Consider the following 22,764-nt stretch of genomic DNA (forward strand, 5'->3'; position numbering starts at 1 on the left):
GCAGTGGCAATTGGAGCTTGTGTTCATGTAAATCACTTGTACCGTATGTTTACTTGATGAGAGAAATTTCTCTGTAGCCTTTGTAGAGTTGTCAATTCCTTCCTTTCTCACAAGCACCATTACATTTTAGCCTTTTGCTCAGTTTTCAGCTTGCATTTAAATATCAGATTTCACACAATAACATTATAAAACATATTTTATTTGTATTTTTGCACAGCATGACAAAATGACATTGATTGGAAAATATGAACAAGAAGATATACACACAGTATATATATATATATATATATATATATATATATATATATAAACTGGGATGTGTTGAAACCTTTCCTCAGATGAACTACACTGGAAATAGTGAGTAAATTAAACAAAATCAGGAAAATGTTATTTAAATTGCACAGGACATCAGAATGCACAAGCAACTAATTTGGTTCTCAGGAACACTGTGGTATGCTATAAAGTAAATAAAGAAAACACAGATAAAAGAAGGAATAAAATAAGCATTTTAATGCATTGTACTGTATCAAACCAGTTGTGTGCTGTGCCTTCATTGGCAGATCAACTATTCAGTTAAACAAAACTTTTATTCCTGATGTGTGCAGTCCTGTACCTTCTTAGGACATTAAGTTTAAAAGTCTTTGTTATTATGGATTTTCATTGTTCCTTATTCATAACTGTTAGACTGTCTGCATATGATGTGTCTAAATGGAGTGTGGGATAAAACACCATGTGAAAATTTAAAAGTTAAAATATGTTATTAGCATCAATTTTTCTAATTGCACTTAATCAAATTTTTATCAGCATTTTGTTAAAAGCCATTAAGTATTTTACCTTATAACAAAACCCTTTTATGAACTACTAAATCTAAATGAGAAGTTTTTTCAGTAAAATCAGTTTTGTTGACTCAAAAGTGTACTATTTATCAAGATTTTTGTGCTATAAAACTTAAAATGTTAATTCTTAACCCATTAACTTTGGCAGAATATAAGAGTGCAGATCTGTAACGGGTGGTTTGAAAAACTCCTTTCCTCAGGTAATTTCACCTGGAATGAGCCAGCAAAGCAAATTCATGTAAATAGCATTTAAATTGCAAAACACTATTTTCAAATGACTACATTTGCTTAAGTGACTTGTTGTCATTTACTTTGTTAAAACTTCTATTTATGATCATGGTGGATATGTGGTAAAGGCCCACTGAACTGTTAAGAAAAGTTCATTTGTGAATCTGGTTATCCAAAAACACATGTCTATAGATCCTAACTTATATAGCTAATTAATCCCAAGCTTGGTGAAATTTAAAAAAAAGTAATTTAGAAACCGTACAGGCGTGCTGTGAATACAGTTTTCACAGTGCATAAAAAATGCTAGGTGCTCAAGCAAGCACACCAGACTGCGAGGCCTGCTGGGATGGGAATTCTGGATGCCTGCTTGAGGAAACAAATTGCTTTTCAACTTGACTGTGCACCAGAGGAGTGATTTTCAACATACCTTTAGACCTAGGAAAAGGAATGAAAGTGTGGTATATTTATTCATGGTCACATTACATGGAATTTTACAGCGGGCTATATCACAGGCCAGCTACTGCGTTTTTTTACTCGTATTTGCATATATCTGGGATTCCTGAATCTAAAACCAGCTGCACATAGGCCAAGTCTACACAGTAGAAGCAGGATGTGGTTCTTAGTCCCATTTTCAGTACTTAATTTTGTTATGTCACTACTCACAACGGTAATTTTTCACAAGCCCCATTTTTACAACAATTGTCTGAATGGAACTTTTCTAGACTGGACATCTAATCTAATCTCCACTGTGTTTTACACTGCATATTTACATCTGTGGTTTCGTTAACATACAGAGAGAGAGGTATGATATGAACTGTATATCATCTGAAGGTTTCAGATCTAGTCCCTGTCTTTAGAGCTGCTCCTGTCTGAACTGTGCGAAACTTCGATAGTATCCAGCATACACTCACGAACGCTAAGCTATTCGGTTCTTTCTGTTTATTGTCTGGTGCTGGTTGTGTTTTGGCACACACGGTTGCTTCGTTACTCATCTTTTGTGTGGTTTAATTAAACTGTCTCTACTATTGGAATGTATTCCTTCTCTTTGACATCCTTGGTGGACAAAATTGTGACAACTGTATGCACGTTTTAAATGGGACCGTTTGTGAGTCTCACTTGTTATAAAACACAGTTGTCAATTCCAGACACTGTTTGTGTGGATGTAGCAATTTTTGTTTGTGTGCTTTATTGCTTTAAAATTATGTCAGTAGCATTGCTAGGTTTTCTGGGGTCCCTTGTACATTTTATTGCATTGGACCCCTTCTATGGAATTGCTAGAAATGAGGGCCCTCACTCACACTTTTTTTGGTGACACTGTTCTTAAAGACTGTGTACACCGAGGTCAATAACTATAATGATGAATAAAAGTTATCGAAGTTATAATAATCATTTTATGAGAAAAGCAACTTCCACACAGTAGCTAACAATAATGAAAAAGAGAACTGGTTTTGCTTAAGCTGATGAACAGTAAAAACATTTATAGACAATCAAAATACATCCCACTTTATAGAGGTCAGGCATTTAAAGCAGCAGTGCATGCTTATAATAAACATAATGTTACCATCTCTTGGCTTGGACACTAATATAGCTATTTTTCTCTTTATAGTTATCATTCTTGGCATGAATGATGAATGAGGCCTTTCTGTGCCATGCTTGTCCTTCAGTTTCTACTTGTTATTTCATTCATTTTGATTTGAAGCACACTTCAAACATAGAAAATTAAAAAATCTTGCAGTATAGTGGGGTATAATAAAAGATAAAAATCAACCAATTATACAAAAAATAGTATGTTGTCTCTCATGTCTTAAACAAAAACAGCCATCCATCCATTAGTGTTTTACCAATGTGTGGAATCTTCATTTACAGATTAATGCACAAAGGGATTCTTCCATTCAATGAAGTTACCATTGCTGCACTTGTTCTAGGTAAGGTAATGTTTAAGCACTAAACATAAGAATCGTTTAAAAATCATGAAAATAAATAATAAAAAACCTTCATATCTCACTCACTGTGTCCTCTATTCACTTTCTCCAAGCTATTTGCACACCATTTGAAAGACCGAGCTCCTTTGTGCTCCTTTTAACTAGGATCTCTGCTGGCCTGCCCTCGCTGCAAAGCAAAGTCACCAGCTTTTATATCTCAAAATGTAGACATATGGACGAAATTAAATCTGATTTGCATCAAAAATCTGAAGAGGTTTTTACATTGTATCTGTTCTGTCAATACTGTGAAGTTTTAAAACATTTCCTGAATTGCAGTATGCATGGTGTATTTTGTTAGTTATTTGTCAGTAAGAATTTAGATTTAGACAGAAGCCTCCTTGACTTTTAGCAACAGGTCGGAGAGTTTGAATGTTTTCCTGATCTACATACAGCTTGTAAAAAACAAGCCAGCATGATTTATAAATGGGAGATCTTTGGCTTGAAAAGTGAAGCTTCTGTCGACTGAATGCCTCAAGATTTGGCCATCTTCACATAAACCTGTTTTTTTTTTTTTCATGCCTATAGGCGTCTGTCAGTGTGAAGGCACGGCAGAGCATGAACACATTCATATCAATTAACAAAAGAAGAGACACAGGGTCATAAAAGGTGATGAGGCCATGGGCGTTTTTATCTTTATGTAAAAGCATTGCTTCTTCTGGGAAGGAAAGCCATGCAATATGACCACACCCAGTTTGACTGAGGGTTGGTTGATTTTCAAACCTGGGACAGAAGCTGGGGCTTTTAGAACTCTCAGCCATTTGACACAAACTCTAGATATTAAGAGTCTACGAGAGTGGATGCCTCAATGAGAAGGTAAGCTACTTTGACCTAATGTTGTATTTTTATTCTAACATGTTAGAATGCCATTCATTACTTTCGTTTTTGCCATTCTGTAAAATTTCCGAATAATTTTATGCAGTTATTTTTGTTAACGTAAAAAATGGCTATTCACAGTGTGCTGATATTAAACCATTTCATTTTGGTTTTCTAATTGAAGTGGAATGGTGTCATTTCTGAAGTTGTGTTTGTGTGCATCTGTCAGTGTTATTATTGTTAACTAAAACTATTAAAAGTTGTTTTTGTTAGTTGAAATAAAGTAAACACCAAATATTAGATAAAAAAAAACTTCAAAGGAATTTAGACATTTTTTGAAAGTTTTCTGAAATAAAGTTGAAAATGAATTAGTGAAATTAGTGAAACTAAAACTGAAATGAAAATAAAGCTAAATAGAAATATAAAAAATTAACAAAAACAACAGAAACTAAAATACCTGAGAGTAAAATAACAGGTGGTCTCTGTGCCTGTGGGAGTTTGAGCTTGTATGTTGATGTGTGTGCAGGTCTCCAGGAGACATTATGGAGTTAACACAAGCTGACAGGCAGCATTTAGACAAGAGCAAACAAGACACGGGTTCTTTAGGAAACACAGATGACGGCCTGAAATATGATAGTGGGCGCGTAGCCCATGACTTCAGCTGCATCCACAGCAAAGGTACAGCAAATAATCAGATGAAAGGGTGTTGAAATGTCTGAGCTTCTTTCCTGCAGTACAACAATGGTAATAGAAAATATTTCTGAAAAGAAATAGAGCCCAGCATTGTGGGATATTTTGCTCTTTTCAGTTTAATACCAAATGTAATGAATGTTTTGAGTGAACATGCTCAAACGTAGAGAAAGCTTGTGGAAATAGCATTGTCTTACATTCAATTATCTATTCAAATATTGTTCCAATGAAATTAATTGCTATAATGTATAAAATGCACACTAAGCCGTCTTGGATAAAAGTGTTTCCAAAAAAAATTGTAAATGTAATATTGATCTAAATTAAATAATGCTTTCAAGAGACTCATTTTAATTCAGTTACAATTACTTACACAAAGTAAATATTGTCATTCAATATGGTGCATTCAAATAATTTTCATTAGCAACGCTTGCAAGTGTTTTACAGCTTTCAAATGAAAAATGCAAAATAAACCACAGAACTGTTTTGCAGTGGCTCTGGATATTGTAGCCAATACATAGTGCTCATACTGGATCTGAAACACAAAACATTTGTAAAAATGGCGTGCATTTTGTGTTTGTTCAGATCTGTTCCCTGCTGAGGATGGAGAGGAAGCAACCAAGCACTTCCTGCGGGAGCTGGTAAACATCTTGCTGGACTACATCAATAAATCCCTCAAACGCAGCTCAAAAGTTCTAGATTTCCACTATCCTCACCAGCTTAAGGAAGGTCTGGAGGGATTCAGCCTAGAGCTCCCTGACCAGCCAGATAACCTAGAGCAGCTGCTGGTGGACTGCAGAGACACGCTTAAATATGGGGTTAAAACAGGTTAGAACATGCAAAATAACACAAGTCACAGTTGTGTGTAGTGGAGGTTTTTGTTAAAGCTGCCCTTTAATGTTGCCAGGTCATCCGAGATTTTTCAACCAGTTGTCAACTGGACTTGACATCATTGGTCTTGCAGGCGAATGGTTGACTTCCACAGCAAATACAAACATGTAAGGCAGCTGTTTAATTTCTTCAGCATTCATATTATAATTATAGATGAACAAAAAATAAATGTGTGTCCAGGGATGAAATTGTAAATTAGGTATAGGGATGAAACTATATATATATATATATATATATAGATATAACTTTTATCAAAGCCAAACTCTTAAACAGTGTAACATGTAGGTTTTTTTAGCTGCTAGTTCTGGGGAAATTATTCATTATACTTCTAATATCAAGCTTAAATAAGAAACTATTAAAAAATAGTATAAAAACAATGAGTTATGTATGTTAAAGTACAGATCCTTTCTGCCACATTGTGAGATACACCTGGACAAACATAGTATGCATATGTTAATTGGATTGAGGCAGATCTGAATGTGAGCTTTCAGTATGTGGTAAGTGGACTAAATGATTGGGGAAGTCATGACATTTATGAAATTTTTATTATAAAGTATGAGGTCAAAAAAATCTATAAGATTTTCTGAAAATAAATGTTCCTTTTCCAACCTGACTGAAAGCAGCGTTTGTCACAGTTCCCATTATGCTCGATTTCTTTTACAGCTCTTTAGAGCACATATGAGTCTAAGTTCTTCTCTTTTTACAGGTTCACTTATGAAATATCCCCAGTCTTTATACTCATGGAGGAAGTAGTTCTGAGAAAAATGCATTCAATTATTGGATGGCCAGAGGAAGATGGAGATGGAATATTTTGTCCTGGTAACAAGCTGAAAGCACAAAAATACAGGACACATTTATATTTGTGTTTTGAAAATGAACATTGGAACTTTTCTATCATTAGTTTTCATTAAACAGCTAATGGCTTTCTCTGCAGGAGGCACCATGTCCAATCTGTACAGTGTGTTGTTGGCTAGGTTCCATCTCTTTCCGGTGGTGAAGACCCACGGGATGTCTGCCATACCTCGCCTGGCACTGTTCACCTCCGCGCACGTACATAATCTCATTATTGTTTCCTCCACTCTCAGCGGGCATGCTGTGGCAGTTCCACTTACTCAATGAGACACATAGCTCAACACATTTCAGCTATTACCTTCTCACCCACTGATTGGGAGGTCAGACGTAACGTGTCACAGCACAGCAAAGTGCTGATAAACTGACGTTAAATTAAATATTTCTTGTTATGGTAAAGCAAAAGGTCAGATCATGTTAGCTGTTTGCCTGTGCATGTTTAACATACGTTTTTCTTATTAGAGTCATTATTCAATCAAGAAGTCTGCTGCAGTTCTCGGCATCGGCTCTGAAAATGTTATAGTCGTCAGATGTGATGAAAGGTTAGATTGGTGGATGGAATCATAGGTTCATAATGTGCAATGTGTCCAGTTTAGCAAGAATAATACAACATTTTGGTTTCTCTCTGTGAGGGGTAAGATGATCTCATCAGAACTGAACTCCAGCATCGAGACTGCAAAGTCTAAGGTTGGTCAAATGAGCTGACTTTGAGCTGAATATTTTTATTTGTATTTTTTATTTATATTTAAATATTATATTTAAATTTATATTTATATTTATAAGTTTGTTTTCTGGTTCCTGTACCATTTACGGATAACAACTCCATATAACATGCAACATTCATATAACAGACCTTAGTCAGGTTAGACGACATACTGAATTTAACATGAGGCAAACAAGACTGTTGACACCGCATGAAAGCCCTAATTTTTCCAACTAACAATTTTCTAAACTGTTTTATGGAGTTTTAGTTTTATTTTGTTTTGATTGTTTTCATCAGAAAAAATCATTATGTTGTTAAACAACAGCACAGTCCATTGAACGTACTGTACTTCTATTTATCACAGTCTTGTTTTAATTCCTGTCAAAATTAAATATGTCACTATCCTCATCAGATCAGTAGAAATGTATCATATCAGTCCTTCAGTGAGCGCTTGGAAACAATTGTGATTTTATTTCACTTCTATCTCTTTATGTTTTCATTATTGGCAACAACAGTATATACAAAATGTGGGAACTGGGTTACTGGGAGATAGTTGCATCACCTACTGATTCCTTTCAAATAAATGCAAGTTCTACCACTTTAAGGGGTAAGCTATAACATGCAAAGTGAGGGGTTTATCTGTTCTACTGTAGCCAAAAACTTTGTTTATTATAAATATATCCTGCAGTGTAATAAATGTTCATAAATGGGACATTTTGATGCTTTTCTTAAGATTTTCTTGAAGGGTTGGTACAACTATTAAGATTTTCTTGAAGGGTTGGTACAGCTATTAAGATTTTCTTGAAGGGTTGATACAGCTATTGCATATTAAATTAAATGCCAATGAAATGTAAATTTCTGCAGTGCACACATAAAAAAAATGAAGGGGAAAAAATAGTCTAAATCCCAGCAGCTAGGACCTTGCACACCTGATATTCAGGTCAACAATAATTTTGCTCATGTGACTTAAGAAATTTCACACAGAAATTGTAAACATTTACTAAAAGACAGTAAGTAACACTGAATTAAACAAAAAATAAAATAAACTTTAAAAAGAATATTGGAATATGTTTAACAAGAATTTCTGTTTCTGTCTTTCTATTTCAAAATTTCATGTTTAATTAAATGTGTTATTTGCTGTGTCTTTGTAATTAATTATGAAATTTACTGGCAATTTCTGAGTAAAACGTTTTCTATGCCTAATTTTTTCAGTGTATGATATATTGTCTTCTACATTTAGCAATCCCTGTTTGCTGTCTATAGGGTCTGGTGCCATTCTATGTCAACGCAACGGCAGGAACCACAGTCTATGGAGCCTTTGACCCTCTGAATGAAATTGCAGACATCTGTGAACACCATGGCCTATGGATGCATGTGGATGTAATGCATTTTATCTTATTATGTACATTTTATTAAATGTAGTCAAAATGAGGCAGTGCTTTAATATTCTCATCTGATTTAGGCTGCTTGGGGTGGAGGCTTGCTTCTGTCCAACAAACATTGTGTGAAACTGCAAGGAATTGAAAGGTAACCTAAATCAATCATTATGATTGTATAATGCGTTCCTGTTACTCAATGGCACAAGCAACGCAAAGGTCATCCGTTTGATTCACTGGAAAATCATTAAGTGATCAAATTTATAGCTTGAGTGCAGTGCTTTGCTTGGATAAAAGCCTCCACTAAACGCGTAATTGTTAACTGGGAAACAGAGAAACATTCAGTCAATTTAACTGTCAGGAGTGCAGATATCAAGGTTTTGTGATGTAATGCTTTAGCGTAAGCAATGTCAAACTCCAAAATAAATCAGTTACCTTTATCTGAGATTCATTGACACTTGTAAATTGCTGTGTGCCATATAACAATAATAGGGTGACTGTTTACAAGGCTTGTAACATTTCCTGATCCCACTGTCTCTATTGATAAAATGGCCAAATATTTTTAGCATTTACCTGATCACGTTCCTTTTTTACAAGCTACCTTGTTGGACTCTCACGTTGCTTTTAAATCTTGTTGGCTAATACAAGCATGGACTGCTTCATCTACCTTAAATGTCAGCAGTCAATTCTCGGAATGCTTCTTTAACATCCCTCTGTTTCATTTTCTTTAAATCAACACAAAGTGTTGCCTTCATTGCCATTACATTTGGTGTTCTGCAGAATAATTCACATAATTTCTCTACAATTTTAGCTCAAAAAGGAGTGTGGTGAAAGCACATCGACATTGACTCTGAACATCGACATTGAACTGTCAGCCTAAACACTTTCTTACTTTCGTTTATTTTGTACTGATGGTTGGCCAGAACCTGCAATTACAGCATGCTTCTACATAAAATTGATACAAACTTTGTGTCTTATGGATTCCACCTCCGCTTTCACCTCCATTTCAGAAATCATTTTATATTTTCAATGTGTATTTTAAATTGGTTGGATTATTTCAACATCTAACATTATCGTTTTATTCATATGCATTCATCCAGAGCCCATTCTGTGACCTGGAACCCACACAAGATGATGGGCGTCCCACTGCAATGCTCAACCATTCTAGTGAAGAGAAAGGTGAGCTGAGAATAAGGAGATATAATATGCAAAAAAAATAATCATGTAGTAAAAATATATATACTTTTGTAAGTTTTACTGCTCTGAAGAAGCTGATTAACATACATTTACTTAACATATACAGGTATAGGTGAATTTACACAAAATGTTTTTTTTCAAAAGCACATGCCTTTGATGGCTTATATAGTGCCTCAATGTCAGTAATGTCAGCCTTTTGTGATGGTTGGATTTTTCCCTAAATTTTCCTGCATGACAAAGTTCACAGATCTCAATATCAGTATCTGAACACAAATGATGCAGACTGCAAAGCATGCAAGACAGTCACATCTGGAATCTAGGTTTTGTCAAGAACAGTGGGCAGCTTTACTGCTCAGGACAAACCAGAAATTTCATACACATCACAACAGGCTGCATAGAGTCATTGATTCTTGAGGAGGTATTGAAAACCTAGGCTATGTTAAGGCCATGTGTTGTTCTCAGGGCCTCCTGCAGGAATGTAATCAGCTGTGTGCCGAGTATCTCTTTCAACCTGACAAGCACTATGATGTGTCCTACGACACTGGGGACAAAAGCATTCAGTGTGGACGGCACGTAGACGTCTTCAAAGTGTGGCTCATGTGGAAGGCAAAGGTCTGACAGACAATCTCCTTATTCAAACTAAATGTGCTTTCAACGACCATCAGAAATGTGATCTGGAAAATGAGAGCTCCCAGATGGAAAACACATATTTATGTACTTATTTTTGTGGAGAAGTGAAGAAGAAAGAGGTGGAGGCAAAATATTGTTTGAAATAGTTTAATATCCAGAACTGAAAAGTAGGAATTGTACCCCAATTATTAAAAAGGAAGAAGAAGAAACGACATATTTGATTTATTCTTTGATGTAACAATATTCTATTATTGTTTTCTGGCAGTGAGCCTTTGGTTTCATCTACTTTTAAAATGTTTATTTCTCTTTTTTGAAATGTTTAGTTCTCTTCTGCATTTTTAAAGACTTATTCAAAGATTTCAAAGATTTACATATGGTAGAATGGCACATTTTCTTATCGAGAAAGCAAATATTTAATTAATTCTTTATAGGGTTCTGAGGGTTTTGAAGCACAGATCAACCACTGCCTGGAAAATGCAGAGTATCTTTACTACAAGCTGAAGAGAAGAACAGACTTTCAGTTTGTCTTCAAAGGAAAGGTAATTGCCATGTTTCTGTCCATTTTCAGCATATTTCAGTTGAAAATTGCTGAATAATTCCAACAGTTGTTAGAGCTCATGGTGAATTATTGGTTCCCCGTGCATGACTTAAATCATTGTTTTATGATTTCATGTTTCACATATCATTTCAGCCCGAGCACAGTAATGTCTGCTTTTGGTATCTCCCAAAACGACTGCAAAGCATTCTTCCAAGCCCAGAGCGAGACAGAGAACTTCATATGGTAAGTCAAGAAATTAAGCCGTTTCATTTCATAATTAACCAGTAAATTCAGGAAGGCATTATGAATTCCCACAGGTGGCTCCAAAAATCAAGACGAAGATGATGGAGGAAGGATTCACAATGATTGGCTATCAACCTCTCGAAGACAAAGTGAATTTCTTCCGTTGTGTTTTCTCCAACCCAGCCACTCAGAGGGAGGACGTGGACTTTCTAATAGATGAAATCGTTCGTCTGGGCTGTGAACTGTGAAAATCTTTCTTATAATAATCACAGGATAAATATTTATTTATTTATCGCCTTCTTTCTTCATACATCTGAATCCAGTTACCAGTACATATACATGGCATTGTGAGCAAAATAATTTACAGAATAATTCTTTTTTAATCTTTATAATCTATATATATATATATATATATATATATATAGGCTATATATATATATATATATATATTAGCAATTATTAATAATTTATTCTTCATCTAGGTGAAGTGTGCTATATGTGATCTCCTTTACAAATCCTGTAGCTTTTGACTAATGAACGTCTGAATTAAGTTATAAATGCGGTTTGAAAGACATATTAGTGGAGCCACATTGACCAAAGGGAATAGATGGTCACATGCTGATTTTCATTAAACCAACATGCTGCTTAGAGATGAGTCATTCCTTATAACGTGACTAAATGGCACCTGCTCTTTATCAAGATCAACAAATAACGTGCATTTTGAAGGAGAAGAATTCCGTATTTCTGCTCATTTGTTTTGCAGTGTAGCCTACTAGTGCCCCCTGCTGGTATGATCTACTAATGGTCGGGGCTACTAAATTGATAACTTAATTATGTAATTGTGAGAGACTGAACACTGTAAAAGTCGCAAATATTCGTGATAACATCATAAAAATAAAAAACTTTTTCAATGCACAAATCAATCACATTTTTTTATCTCTGTATGTCTGAATTTGTTTGTAGCTTGTTGGTTTTCATGCTTTGCTCTTTGTCCTGCACAAAAGGAATTTTATATGAAAGTGATTTTACACATTTATTTATTTGTATACCACCTCCTGTTCAAGCTCCATTAGTAAAAAAAAAATTATAGAGCATGCAGGTCCCTCTGAATTTAGGTTTCTTATTGCAGCACAAGCAGTCAGCTGGGATTAATTTGTCTTCTAGCCCACAACTGACAGTTAAGATTGAAAATCAGTCAGAACAGATGATTTTTTTAAACCCTTTTTTATCCCAAGCTCTTTGTCCTGACAATATTTTTAATCTGTATATTTCCCAAATATATTTTTCAAAAGCAGATGACAACATCCTTGCACAGAGCATACAAGGATTTGTAAGGGTGTGTGACTGTGAAGATGGATTGTGTCAGTGTTGTGTGTTAATGGCTTGTTAAAGGCCCCTTTGGATAGGTGATTTACTCAAGTTTGAGGAGAAAACGACATGTGGACAACACCATCAATCATGTACAGTGCTGCCTGGCACTTTGCATGATTTCAGCAAATGCATGCAGTTCTGTAGCATGTTGACATACAGGCCAAGGTAAATGAGGTGTGCCCTTTTGGCAATTTTATATCCATCTACTCACAAAATAACATGCTTAAAACAAACATATTTTCATATGAATCATTTAATTTCAAAGCAATGCAATTAATAAGTTGTTCCTTTTTTTGCTGCTGTTAACAGCTGTCACTCTTCTACATACACACTTTATTTATTTATTTAGCAGATGTTTTACCAAACAAAGCCCTTCCACTATATGTACAATCAAATTCTTTAAAGTACACTGAAAAAAAATATTTTACCTGTATTTTTAATTTGCACTGCATTACATTATGCTGTCGAGTTAACAGAAATGTCTGTAAAATTAATGGATAATGTTCTGGCAGAACATTTCCAGTACACTTTCCTGAACGTAGCTTTTTCACATTTCTGAGTTTTAAATGTGGAATTAAATGTAGCAGGATGAACGTCTATGGTACACATGGAAGCCCATTTCTATGCAATATATTTCTTTAAATTGTTACATAGAAAGCTGAAATTGATGAATGAGAAACAGTCGTGACATACAAAGTCAAAAGTCACAATTATGACAAAAAATTACATTAAACATTTTTAGTTTTTCACTAACCACGCATACATTTTTTTTTCTCAAAAACACAATCATGCACATACATGCTGCACACATATTATTATAGCCCAGTATGTGCTTATTACAGTGAGATTAGACTTTAGCCATTTAGGTATTTATAAGAAACTGAAAAAAAGCACAAATGTCAGGGCATGACAAAACTTCTCCAGGCCCCAAAAATACCCTTAGACTCCAGAGGGTTAAAAGGACTTTGCTTAGATGTACATATATTATACATGAATCAATACTATTGATTTAGGCTTAAAACAATAACATAAAACTATTTATTATGAGAGGAATCTAATTTAATTTAATGTCCAACAAGTTGCTGATAACATCATTCATTGTGTCTGGGGAAAATACATCTGTGATTCATACTACCATTAACAAATTTGGGGCCAGTAAGATTTTTAAAGATTCTGAAAAAAAAGTTGCTTAAGCTCAAGGCTGCGTTTATCGGATAGTAAAAACTGGAATATTATGACATTTTAGTATAATTTACAATAACGGTTTTCTTTCTTAATCTATTTTTAAATGTAATTAATTCCTTTGATGGCTAAGTTGAATTTTCAGCAGTCATTACTCCATTCTTCACTGTCACATGATCTTTCAGAATTCATTCAATCATTCTAATACTGCTCAGGTGCTCAAAAAAAAAACCTTTCTTATCAGTGTTGGAAACTGCATTTTTGTGGACACTATCATATGTTCTTTTTTTTTCAGGCAGGATTCTTCAATAAATAAAAAGTTTAAAATAAAATGTCTTAGATTTTTTTTGTATCAATGTAAAAGTCTTCACTGCTGAATAAAAGTATTAACTTTTAATATAATAATAATATTTGGCCCCAGTGATGAACAGTACTGTATTTGTGCAGCTTCTTAAGCAGCATGTAGAGGAGTCAAAAAGTTCTTTCTTGTCATATAAATATTCATTTGTTTTGAATGAAGTATAAATTGTCAAACAAATCAATCTGAGACTGATGTTTTCTCTCATTTAATCAAAGGCAAAAAAGTAAAAAATGTAAAGAAACTGCTTAGTTGAAACACCATAAAACATACACCAATCAAATACATAAAGCAATGATCATTATTTAAAGGCAGTGCAGCTATGTAGTAATATGTAATTTCATTTCTACATTTTATTTTTCTGTCACAAACTGCACAACTCAATAACGCACAACTCTACTCTAGTATTAGAGACCAAGTTAATTTCCCTCAGGTACAAGACATGCAAATACATGGAGGCAATACTGCTAAAGAATACTTCTTTAATGACATTTCTGCACATTCATTGAACACATTCCCTAAGAATGAATGAACCAGGGCTTTCATAGACTTTTGAAATTCCACAGATTGCATAGATTGTGCCCTTGACTTCTTTCATTCCCTTCTGCTCATCTACTGTATATAATCACCATAGGTATGTGATGTACCTAATCACAATCACATCTGAAATCACATAAGAGATTGAGCCATATTGGTAGGTCCTTTACAATTGAATTTGATTAATCGGTCTCATCCACAGGAAATAATAGTGAAGCGTTTGGACACACAGGACATGTTATGCAACACGATACCGAGCAGAAAAATCAAAATGAATGCCACAAGTAGTACAGTGCAAATCCCTGTCCATGCTGTGGTCTTAACTGCCACCTCCTCCATCCCCTCCATCCCCTCCATCCCCTCCTCACCCGTGTCATCTCCCAGCACAAGGCTCCGGCCATCAGAGATGTTTAACACCCCAATGCTTTTAGGAACAAATCGGCATGCTGGTTCTCCAGGAAGTAACGCCCCATCTGTGTCCAAAGGGACAGGCAGCAGGTAGCAACTGCTATTGGGTAAGTGTATAAAGATGGGAGAGTGTTCGGAGGAGTGAGACAGACCGGCATAACTGATAGTTACTTCCGGGTCATCTGGAAGATGTGAGACCGAAAGGCCGCCGGGGATCTGCGTCACACAACGACACCAAGGACAGCGGAGCTCTCTCTGGCGGAGCCTCATCTGGCTCAGACACACGGAGCAGCAGGTATGCTGGCAGTGCAGGAGTTTGGGACGGCGCCATTGGCTGAAGTAGTTGAAACAGATTTGGCACTCAAGCCTGGAGCTCTGGGACAAGGTGTCCATCGTCCTTAAAATGTGGCTTCTCGGTTGCTTCGATGAAGGTATTCTTGCCGATGTGTTTTGCCAATACACTTCTCTGTCAAACACTCTGTGTTGATCTGGTCATCAGTGCTTTAATCCACATCAAGCTCTTCCTGCGGAAGCGAGACAAATATGTTGCATAAAAACAGACTGTCAAGGATTTAATCCAGGGAAAAAGCTTTGGCACATACACATGCAGGCAGAGGGGCTAATTTATCATGCGCTAGCTGTGAGCTGGATCGAAATTCTTGTCAGGCTCGAGTTTGATGTAGACGCCCCGGATAAGTAAACAAATCAGCAGGGATTAGGACCCACACAATCACCCTAGACAACAATGGTGAAGAATGCGGAGGTTAAATCGTGTGTGTGAACTAAAAACAAAACATCTTAATTTGTTAATTATCTGTGATTAATTCTTTGATTATGTGAAATGACTTGATCGCTTCACGAAGTGATTCTTACCATGGGTTTAGCACAGATCCAAGCAGGGTTTCAAATCATTCAATGAGCACAGCTGGAAATAAAAGCAGTCTACAGGAATATCCTTCCCCATCTAACAATACATGATAATAAAGAACAAAAGAAATAGTAATTTAACAGGCGTAAAATGAATCCCTTCCTAAAGTAGGGAGAATGAGGTTAAATGTGCCCGTTTTTAAGTTGTGCCCTAAGTGAAGAGATATTAGAGGTGAAACTAAAATGCCTAATAATATTTTATGATTAAAATTTTAGATTTTAAAATAGAAGAATGCATCTATAACATGGCCACACAGTATGTCTATAAATAAATAAATAAACTTGCCCCATGTTACTGGTAAACTGTTTCATATCAAGAGGTAAATTCATTGGGGAATATGCAAGAACATTTTGTGAAATAAAAAAAATATATATAAATCATAAATGGAAACAATATTTACTAATGAAAATAACATTCTAACGTAATTTTGCTGTACATTATTCAAATTTCATAAACCAATCAGGAAAACAGCATGTCTGAAAAGTGAAAAATGTTTTATTATTTTCTAATAATACACAGTCCCCAAATGCATCTGACACTTTCCACCACAGCTACATTTTTAGAGATTTATTTAATAATTAATTTATTCTTAAGCCAACCATGCATGGCCATACTTTGTTTAAATGCATTTATATTTTACAAAGAGCATATTTTAAAAACACATTTAGCATTTTCTCAAATTGTATTTCAAAATTGGAAATGTACTTTCTGCCCCTTTAAGCACATTTTCTGGTTCAACATTTTCAGTTTGAAAAATCTGCACTGTCAGCAACCTACATTCAGCATTTATTTGAAATATTTTAGCTGGAAACAATATTTTTTTGCTGAATGGATAAATATTTGCTGTATGATACATACAAGTTAATGTAATATGAGAAATACTCATCACTTTGTGCATCTCCCAATCTCCGCAAGATGAATTATTCCTAAACACATGATTGATAAGGGGGTGTCATACCTCGCCCAGTGACACATCCAATACTCATCCTCTCCTGACTTCTGATCTGGGTCCGATGTTAGTTTTGTCTTCACTTATATGGTTAAATATTATAATATCATGGAATTTAATGTTTCAAACCAAACTATATAAATTAAATACATTAGTATTATGGTTTCTGTTATCAATGTAACCTTGTAATCAGGGTTGTTTGTTTCATTGCCAAAAAAAGCTGTTCTACTCAATGGGCAGTGTAATCCACGTAAAGTGTTTATACTAGTGCTGTCAATCGATTAAAAACTTTAACTAGATTAATCACACATTTTTCTGTGATTAATCGCAATTAAAAAAAGAAATGTTTTTGTACGTTTTTAATATATTTTTAATGTAATTTCACAGTTAATCAAATTAATGTAGAAACAACAAAGAACAACATAAATATTTTAAATACTTGTTTAAATGGCATCTTTTTATGAATGAAGGCCAGTATTACTGATATTAATACAGCTCCTGATTTTTTTTATTTTTTTACATTTATTAATTAGGCTTCAAAAATATAACAGTTTTTAATTTAAGTAAACTTAAAACAATGCTAACATAAACCCATAATAAATGTCATGTTTACTCCTGCCCTTCCTGTCTTAACAGTTAGGAAATATACAGAAATTTAATAAAGTTATCAAAGTTATATGCAGTCTGCACTGCATAAACTATAAATTAAATAGTTAATCCTTATTAAAACTACAAAAGTTATTTAGTCAAGAGCAGCGATTCATTTTCTCTGTTCCCTTTGTTCTTTAACTTTACTGACAGGAAGCTTTATTGGCTGCTGTCCCTTTAAGAGCAGACAGACACGCGGATCTCACAGTTTATATACTGTCTATGGATCTCACTTCATTCTCTCACAACTCTTTTTGTTCATTTTAGACTTTATATAAATCATTTAAGATTGCTCTTATGAGGATAATCGACAAAACTGGCACTTTGGGATGTTTATTGTTAGTTCAAGCGCTTAGGAGAACTGGATTCTGGCGCCCTGTCTATGTGTGTGTGTGTGTGTGTGTGTGTACGTGTGTACAGTATGTGTCACATAAGGGCATTCACAGACAGCGCATTCTCTTGTCTTGCCGTGCTTGAAATGTTTAAAAGCATTTAAATGAATAAGAGCGTGATCATATAATGTAAAGCTAGCCAACGGATGGCAGAAAATACGGATGCTGCGTTAATTGCGTTAAATATTTTGACACGTTAAACCAGACAAAAATTAATCGCATGCGTTAACGCGTTAACGTTGACAGCACTAGTTTATACGAATTTTCACTGGATGGAAAACTTCCTCTTACAAGCAAGAGCAAAATGTTACCTAGTTTAATTTAAGCCCTTAGGCACAATTTCTGAAACCTGCATGACACATGAATATTTGCATGCATGAAGCTGACCAGTGAATGAGAGTTCAAAACCCCCTCCGGCATTCATGCCTCCTTCTGACCATAATCAATTCAGAGCTTAAAAATATTTCCTGACCTCATCTAAAATTTATTTGGGGGCATTTGTTTCCTTCAGGTACTGTACAGCTAATATGCATTTTAATTACTTGGCTCAATGCTTGTCACTAAGGGATGAGTATTCAAGGCGAAATGAAGTGTGCCGGTACTACACGTCAATCACCTGAGAAAAGAATGAACACTTACCAAGTGACTAATTTAAAGTTAAAAGACTTGTGGTCACGTTTTCAGCATAAACTTCACTCCAGACGTCCTGCTGTTACACTTCTAACTGACCATGACATGCAAAACAAAAGTTACCACATCGTGTTCTTCTCTTTCAAGTTCAAAGGTTTATAAGATGTAAGTAATTGCTCATATACATATAATTCCACTTCATCCCTTGAGGGGAAAAATAATTAATAATGCAATTAAGCCTGCTATTGTGGCATGAAAGGACAGACGCCTCCGAGGGCTTATCCGTTATTAGGTGCACATTATCTTGTGACGGAGAAGTGGAAATATTTCCTTTCTCGTTGGGACTTCCAATCAAAACGCATTACGTAGAAGGCTTTAGAGACTTACAGACATGAATACTTTTCATTTACCAAAACCTTTTGGCTAAATGAGCCCAGTTCATCATTTGAAGTCATGATTATTTCATGCTCTTCAAATTGGTGTCATTAAAAATCTGAAAAAAAAAGTGCAGCGAAAATGAAACAAATGTGAATGCTACCAATCCAGATCACTGTTATAGAGAATTCATGTGGTTCGTATTTCAGTAACCATGAAAACCATTCCAGCTCAATTTCACACAGCATAATTTCCTTCGGCACACAGGGGAGAAAACGTGCCAATCTATTAAACATCCTGTGGGCACATTTTCCAAATCATATGAAATATCTGAGAAGGTGTACCCTTGTGAACATGTCCTTTGAGTTCTCACTTCTGCACTGGCATCAGTATCTCATTTTATACTGAGCAAGCTAGCTTTCATCTGCCATATTTTCTACACAAACTGGAAATATTTGCTTATTTTACATTTACTTTAAAACAATAGAGGATTAAGAGTATGACTAAAGAAATGCAATGGGACTGGCACACTAGATGTGCCTCACAAAAAATATTATCAAATGTGAAACTATGCCTTTACGATTATATCTTTAAAGAAACATGAATCCCATGGTGGACGCTTCACTGAGGGTCAATCTTCGGTCCAACGTCTTGAAAACTAAGACAATGAAACAAGCAGATAACAAACCGTCAGCTGTGCACTAGCATCAACCTGATGGATGCAGCTGATTCAGGGGATTTGTCAGAAAGAGGGGAAATGAAAGGGGGGAAAATGAAAAAATATTAAGGCCGCGAGACATTTCTCAAGGGTCATGCGCTGACTTGAGCAGGTGGGGAGGGGCGTCATTCATGCATGCCCTTGGCATTTACTTTTTGATGCCTTTTTTCATGCAACATAACACACCTGTGGGATGTTGGCGTTACAGCTTGCCACCTCCAGCGTTAACCTGCGTAAACAATGCAGAAAAGTGAAACATCCCAGTGTGACACAATTTATGCGGCAAAGTCACACAGATTTTCCTCTGTGTTTATTTTTGAATCGAAACACACTGAACTTCAGTTGAGCAGGGTGTGTTTGTGACAGGAAGCAGATAAGTGTTTAACTTTGTACTAAAACATCTTAACAAACGGGTGTCAAATGAACAGAACTCTTAGAGTGATTAAAGTACATGCAGATCACCAACACAAACCCATGTTAATAAGAAACCAAATATATAGAGAACAGGAAACTTGAATGCTGAGTGGATCAAGCAGTGTCTGATAGCAAACCACTGAGATGAGATAATGCAAGATAATACCAGTGGAATGTACTAATGAAGACACAAGGAAACAGTAAAGTCAAACAACCAATTTCTGTTGAAGTTGAATGACATATAAACAGACTCTTTGTGCTGAAGTTAGGGATGTATAAAGATAACCCACATATTTTGGACTGCGTGACATGTACAGGCATTATCAGGGCACGTCTGTTTTCAGAAACAGACGTATTTATAATAGTTGAAATTGGCTGTCTCTCAAAACCTAGCAACCTGCTCACATTTCTGGGCATTGAGCGAGCCTATGTCACCCAGAAATACCGCCTAGTTAGGAAGCTCGTTGTGGTTTGACACGCGGCCATTGCAGCGTCTCTAAACAATCAAAACAAGACATCAGCCGGAACAGAGACAGAAACTGCCCAAAATAACCCTGCTGCAGTGTAAAAGAGCAGGTTCCTTCCGTACTGCACTGATGCATAATACAATCCAACACTTGATGGGATGCTAGAGGCTAAACTTGCTTTGAACAAACAATAATGTGCTCCAATAAAAGTTATACACGCTCAGAGCAAACCGCGGTTGAAACGTAATGCATAGGCATCGATGCAGTGGAACTACACTGATCCAAACAAACAAATTTTGTTTGATGTAAACTCTGTTATTGTTTAACAAGGAATAAAATCTCAGAACAAATTTAATGCGAGAGCACGTATAGGAAAGCCAAGTAGTTTTAGCCCTTTCTTTGAAAAGAGTGGGGGGGGGGACTCACCTTGCATATCGAAAGATGTTTTCATCTATGCAAACGCAGGAAATCGCATGCAGAGCAGTCTCATCTATCATACTTCACTCTGCCTTCTTCAAAGGCTGTAGTACGCGCTCTGCTACACCCACAGCGAAACCAATAGCGAGCGACCTCTGCGAAGAGAACAGCCAATAGAGAAGCCCGCTAATCATATTGCCACGCCCCTTAACCAGAGCTAATCAAGTCTAAACAGGTCTGATCGTTTAGTTGTTTGAAGGCGGATTACATTTGTTTCAAAACAAATACGTAGGCTACTTGCCTTGAACAATATGCACACGATCTTCTCAATCACAGTCCTCAATTTAAGTAAACACTAAAAAAAATATTAAATCTTTCCTTTGTTTTTTAAGGATGTTTTATAAACGTATAAAGGTTAAAGGCAAAATATGTAAGTTATTTTTATTTAATTAAAATATCACGTCATGATTGTCACGTGACAAAGCATCCACAATAGTACTGTATAACAGAAATATGTTTTATTTTATTCTTTCTTATTTGAAATATTTCCAAACATGTTAACTATCAGGAAATCTCGATTTTCAAACATGTGTAAGTAAATGTGATTTGCACTAGATTGTTATTTGATCTATAATTGGTTATGGGCAAAGTAGAGCAATAGTGTACTATTAACTACACATAAAACCCCAACTTTTTACTTAAGTACCAGATATGGGTGTTATATGCCATAAAATATTTGTTTAATGTGTCTGGCTTTGTATTTAATAGGAATTTAATAACATTAAATTTAATAACACTAACAATATTTAATAAGTTACTATAACATTTTCATTTTACAAAGAGCAAAGAACACTTACATTATCAAAGGACATTTTCACTTCAGTCTAGCTGGCACTCTCATTTAAGACTCCCATTTAAATCACTGAAGCTGTTTACACTGTGAAATGAATATCTTACTTACATTCGTATGCCCATCTGCTATAGTTCAGTCAGCAAGCAAATGAACAAAACACGGGGTTTCAGCGAATCACAGCGATGACTCATCTGAATGTCTCTGATTGGCCATTGCATTCAAAATCTCAACAGAATCATGTGTGTTTGTTTATAATGCAGCGCTGTACAAAAGCGGCTGTCTCTGGCTCAGTGCCACCCAAAAAGCACATAACGATCTAATCACAAAAATATTGGTCGGCTATTTTTTTGTCTTTTTTGGAAGATGCATTTAAAATCCACTTGGCTCAGAAACTTTGAATGGGCATGACACCTCTGCGAGGTAGCTTAACGGTTTAACAATCTACAACAAAATAGAACTAAATTTTGTGATAACTAAACGAATACTTAATTACTATAATACTGATTTCTTGCTAGAAATAATATCAAAAGGGCAAAAAGTTAGTCAGAAATATACATTTACACACAACTGGCAACCCAACGCAACTTTCAGATGCCATCTTTATTTTTTAGCTCAACAGTCACGGAATGGAGCGCACAGGATTGTGGGATATCAAAGGCAGCGATACATCTTTGCTGCCTTTAAAATTCTATCAGAATGTGATGCCTTCCTGCCTTGGAATGCTGCCTCCCAGACAGCAAGCAGTTTCGGCCCATATTCGGCCCACATCATGGATTTCATGTGGGCTAAATGTGGGCCAGATCTGGGCCAAAACTGCTTGCTGTCTGGGCTCCATAGGCAACATTTTAGAGGTTTCGAATGCAGCCACGGACTGTGTCCATATAGGTTGCATCCGAAAACTGAAAAATGCTGCCTTCGGAGGTCGCATTCCAAGGTAGGAAGGCATCAAGGCACGTCCGAAATCAATGTCAGCTTCATTTCCTGTCTCCAGAGATGCCTTCGTCTGGCCGGTTTTTGAAGGCAGCATAGATGTATGCTTCGCTGCCTTTGATATATCACAATCCTGTGCGTTCCATAATGTGACAGCTAAGCCAAAAAATAAAGATGGCATCTGAAAGTTGTGGTCGGTGGTCAGTTTGTGTGT

General features: G+C 35.7%; 2 protein-coding genes across 3 annotated transcripts; one reads left to right on the forward strand and one right to left on the reverse strand.

Annotated features, from left to right (window-relative positions):
• Positions 1-3,759: 3,759 nt before the first annotated feature.
• On the forward strand, positions 3,760-11,339 carry gad3 (glutamate decarboxylase 3). Its single transcript, XM_059563625.1, has 15 exons — positions 3,760-3,859; positions 4,386-4,537; positions 5,132-5,374; positions 5,454-5,544; positions 6,144-6,256; positions 6,372-6,487; positions 6,749-6,828; positions 6,919-6,973; positions 8,253-8,369; positions 8,452-8,516; positions 9,466-9,544; positions 10,025-10,174; positions 10,624-10,731; positions 10,884-10,973; positions 11,048-11,339. Exons 1-15 carry the CDS (start codon positions 3,852-3,854, stop codon positions 11,219-11,221), a joined length of 1,641 nt encoding a protein of 546 aa, XP_059419608.1. The 5' UTR covers positions 3,760-3,851; the 3' UTR covers positions 11,222-11,339.
• A 2,737-nt stretch (positions 11,340-14,076) lies between these two features.
• On the reverse strand, positions 14,077-20,880 carry LOC132154903 (E3 ubiquitin-protein ligase rnf152-like). 2 transcript variants are annotated; one of them, XM_059563627.1, is made up of 3 exons: positions 20,777-20,850; positions 15,432-15,793; positions 14,077-15,353 (listed from the first exon to the last, which is right to left on the reverse strand). In XM_059563627.1, exon 3 carries the CDS (start codon positions 15,220-15,222, stop codon positions 14,614-14,616), a length of 609 nt encoding a protein of 202 aa, XP_059419610.1. In that variant the 5' UTR covers positions 15,223-15,353; positions 15,432-15,793; positions 20,777-20,850; the 3' UTR covers positions 14,077-14,613. The 2 variants fall into 2 exon arrangements, with proteins under 2 accessions (XP_059419610.1, XP_059419609.1); XM_059563626.1 differs by lacking the exon at positions 15,432-15,793 and having other exon boundaries at positions 20,777-20,880.
• Between the last annotated feature and the right edge of the window lie 1,884 nt (positions 20,881-22,764).

The sequence above is a fragment of the Carassius carassius genome, chromosome 12 (assembly GCF_963082965.1).
Source record: "Carassius carassius chromosome 12, fCarCar2.1, whole genome shotgun sequence".
Taxonomy (NCBI): Eukaryota; Metazoa; Chordata; class Actinopteri; order Cypriniformes; family Cyprinidae; genus Carassius; species Carassius carassius.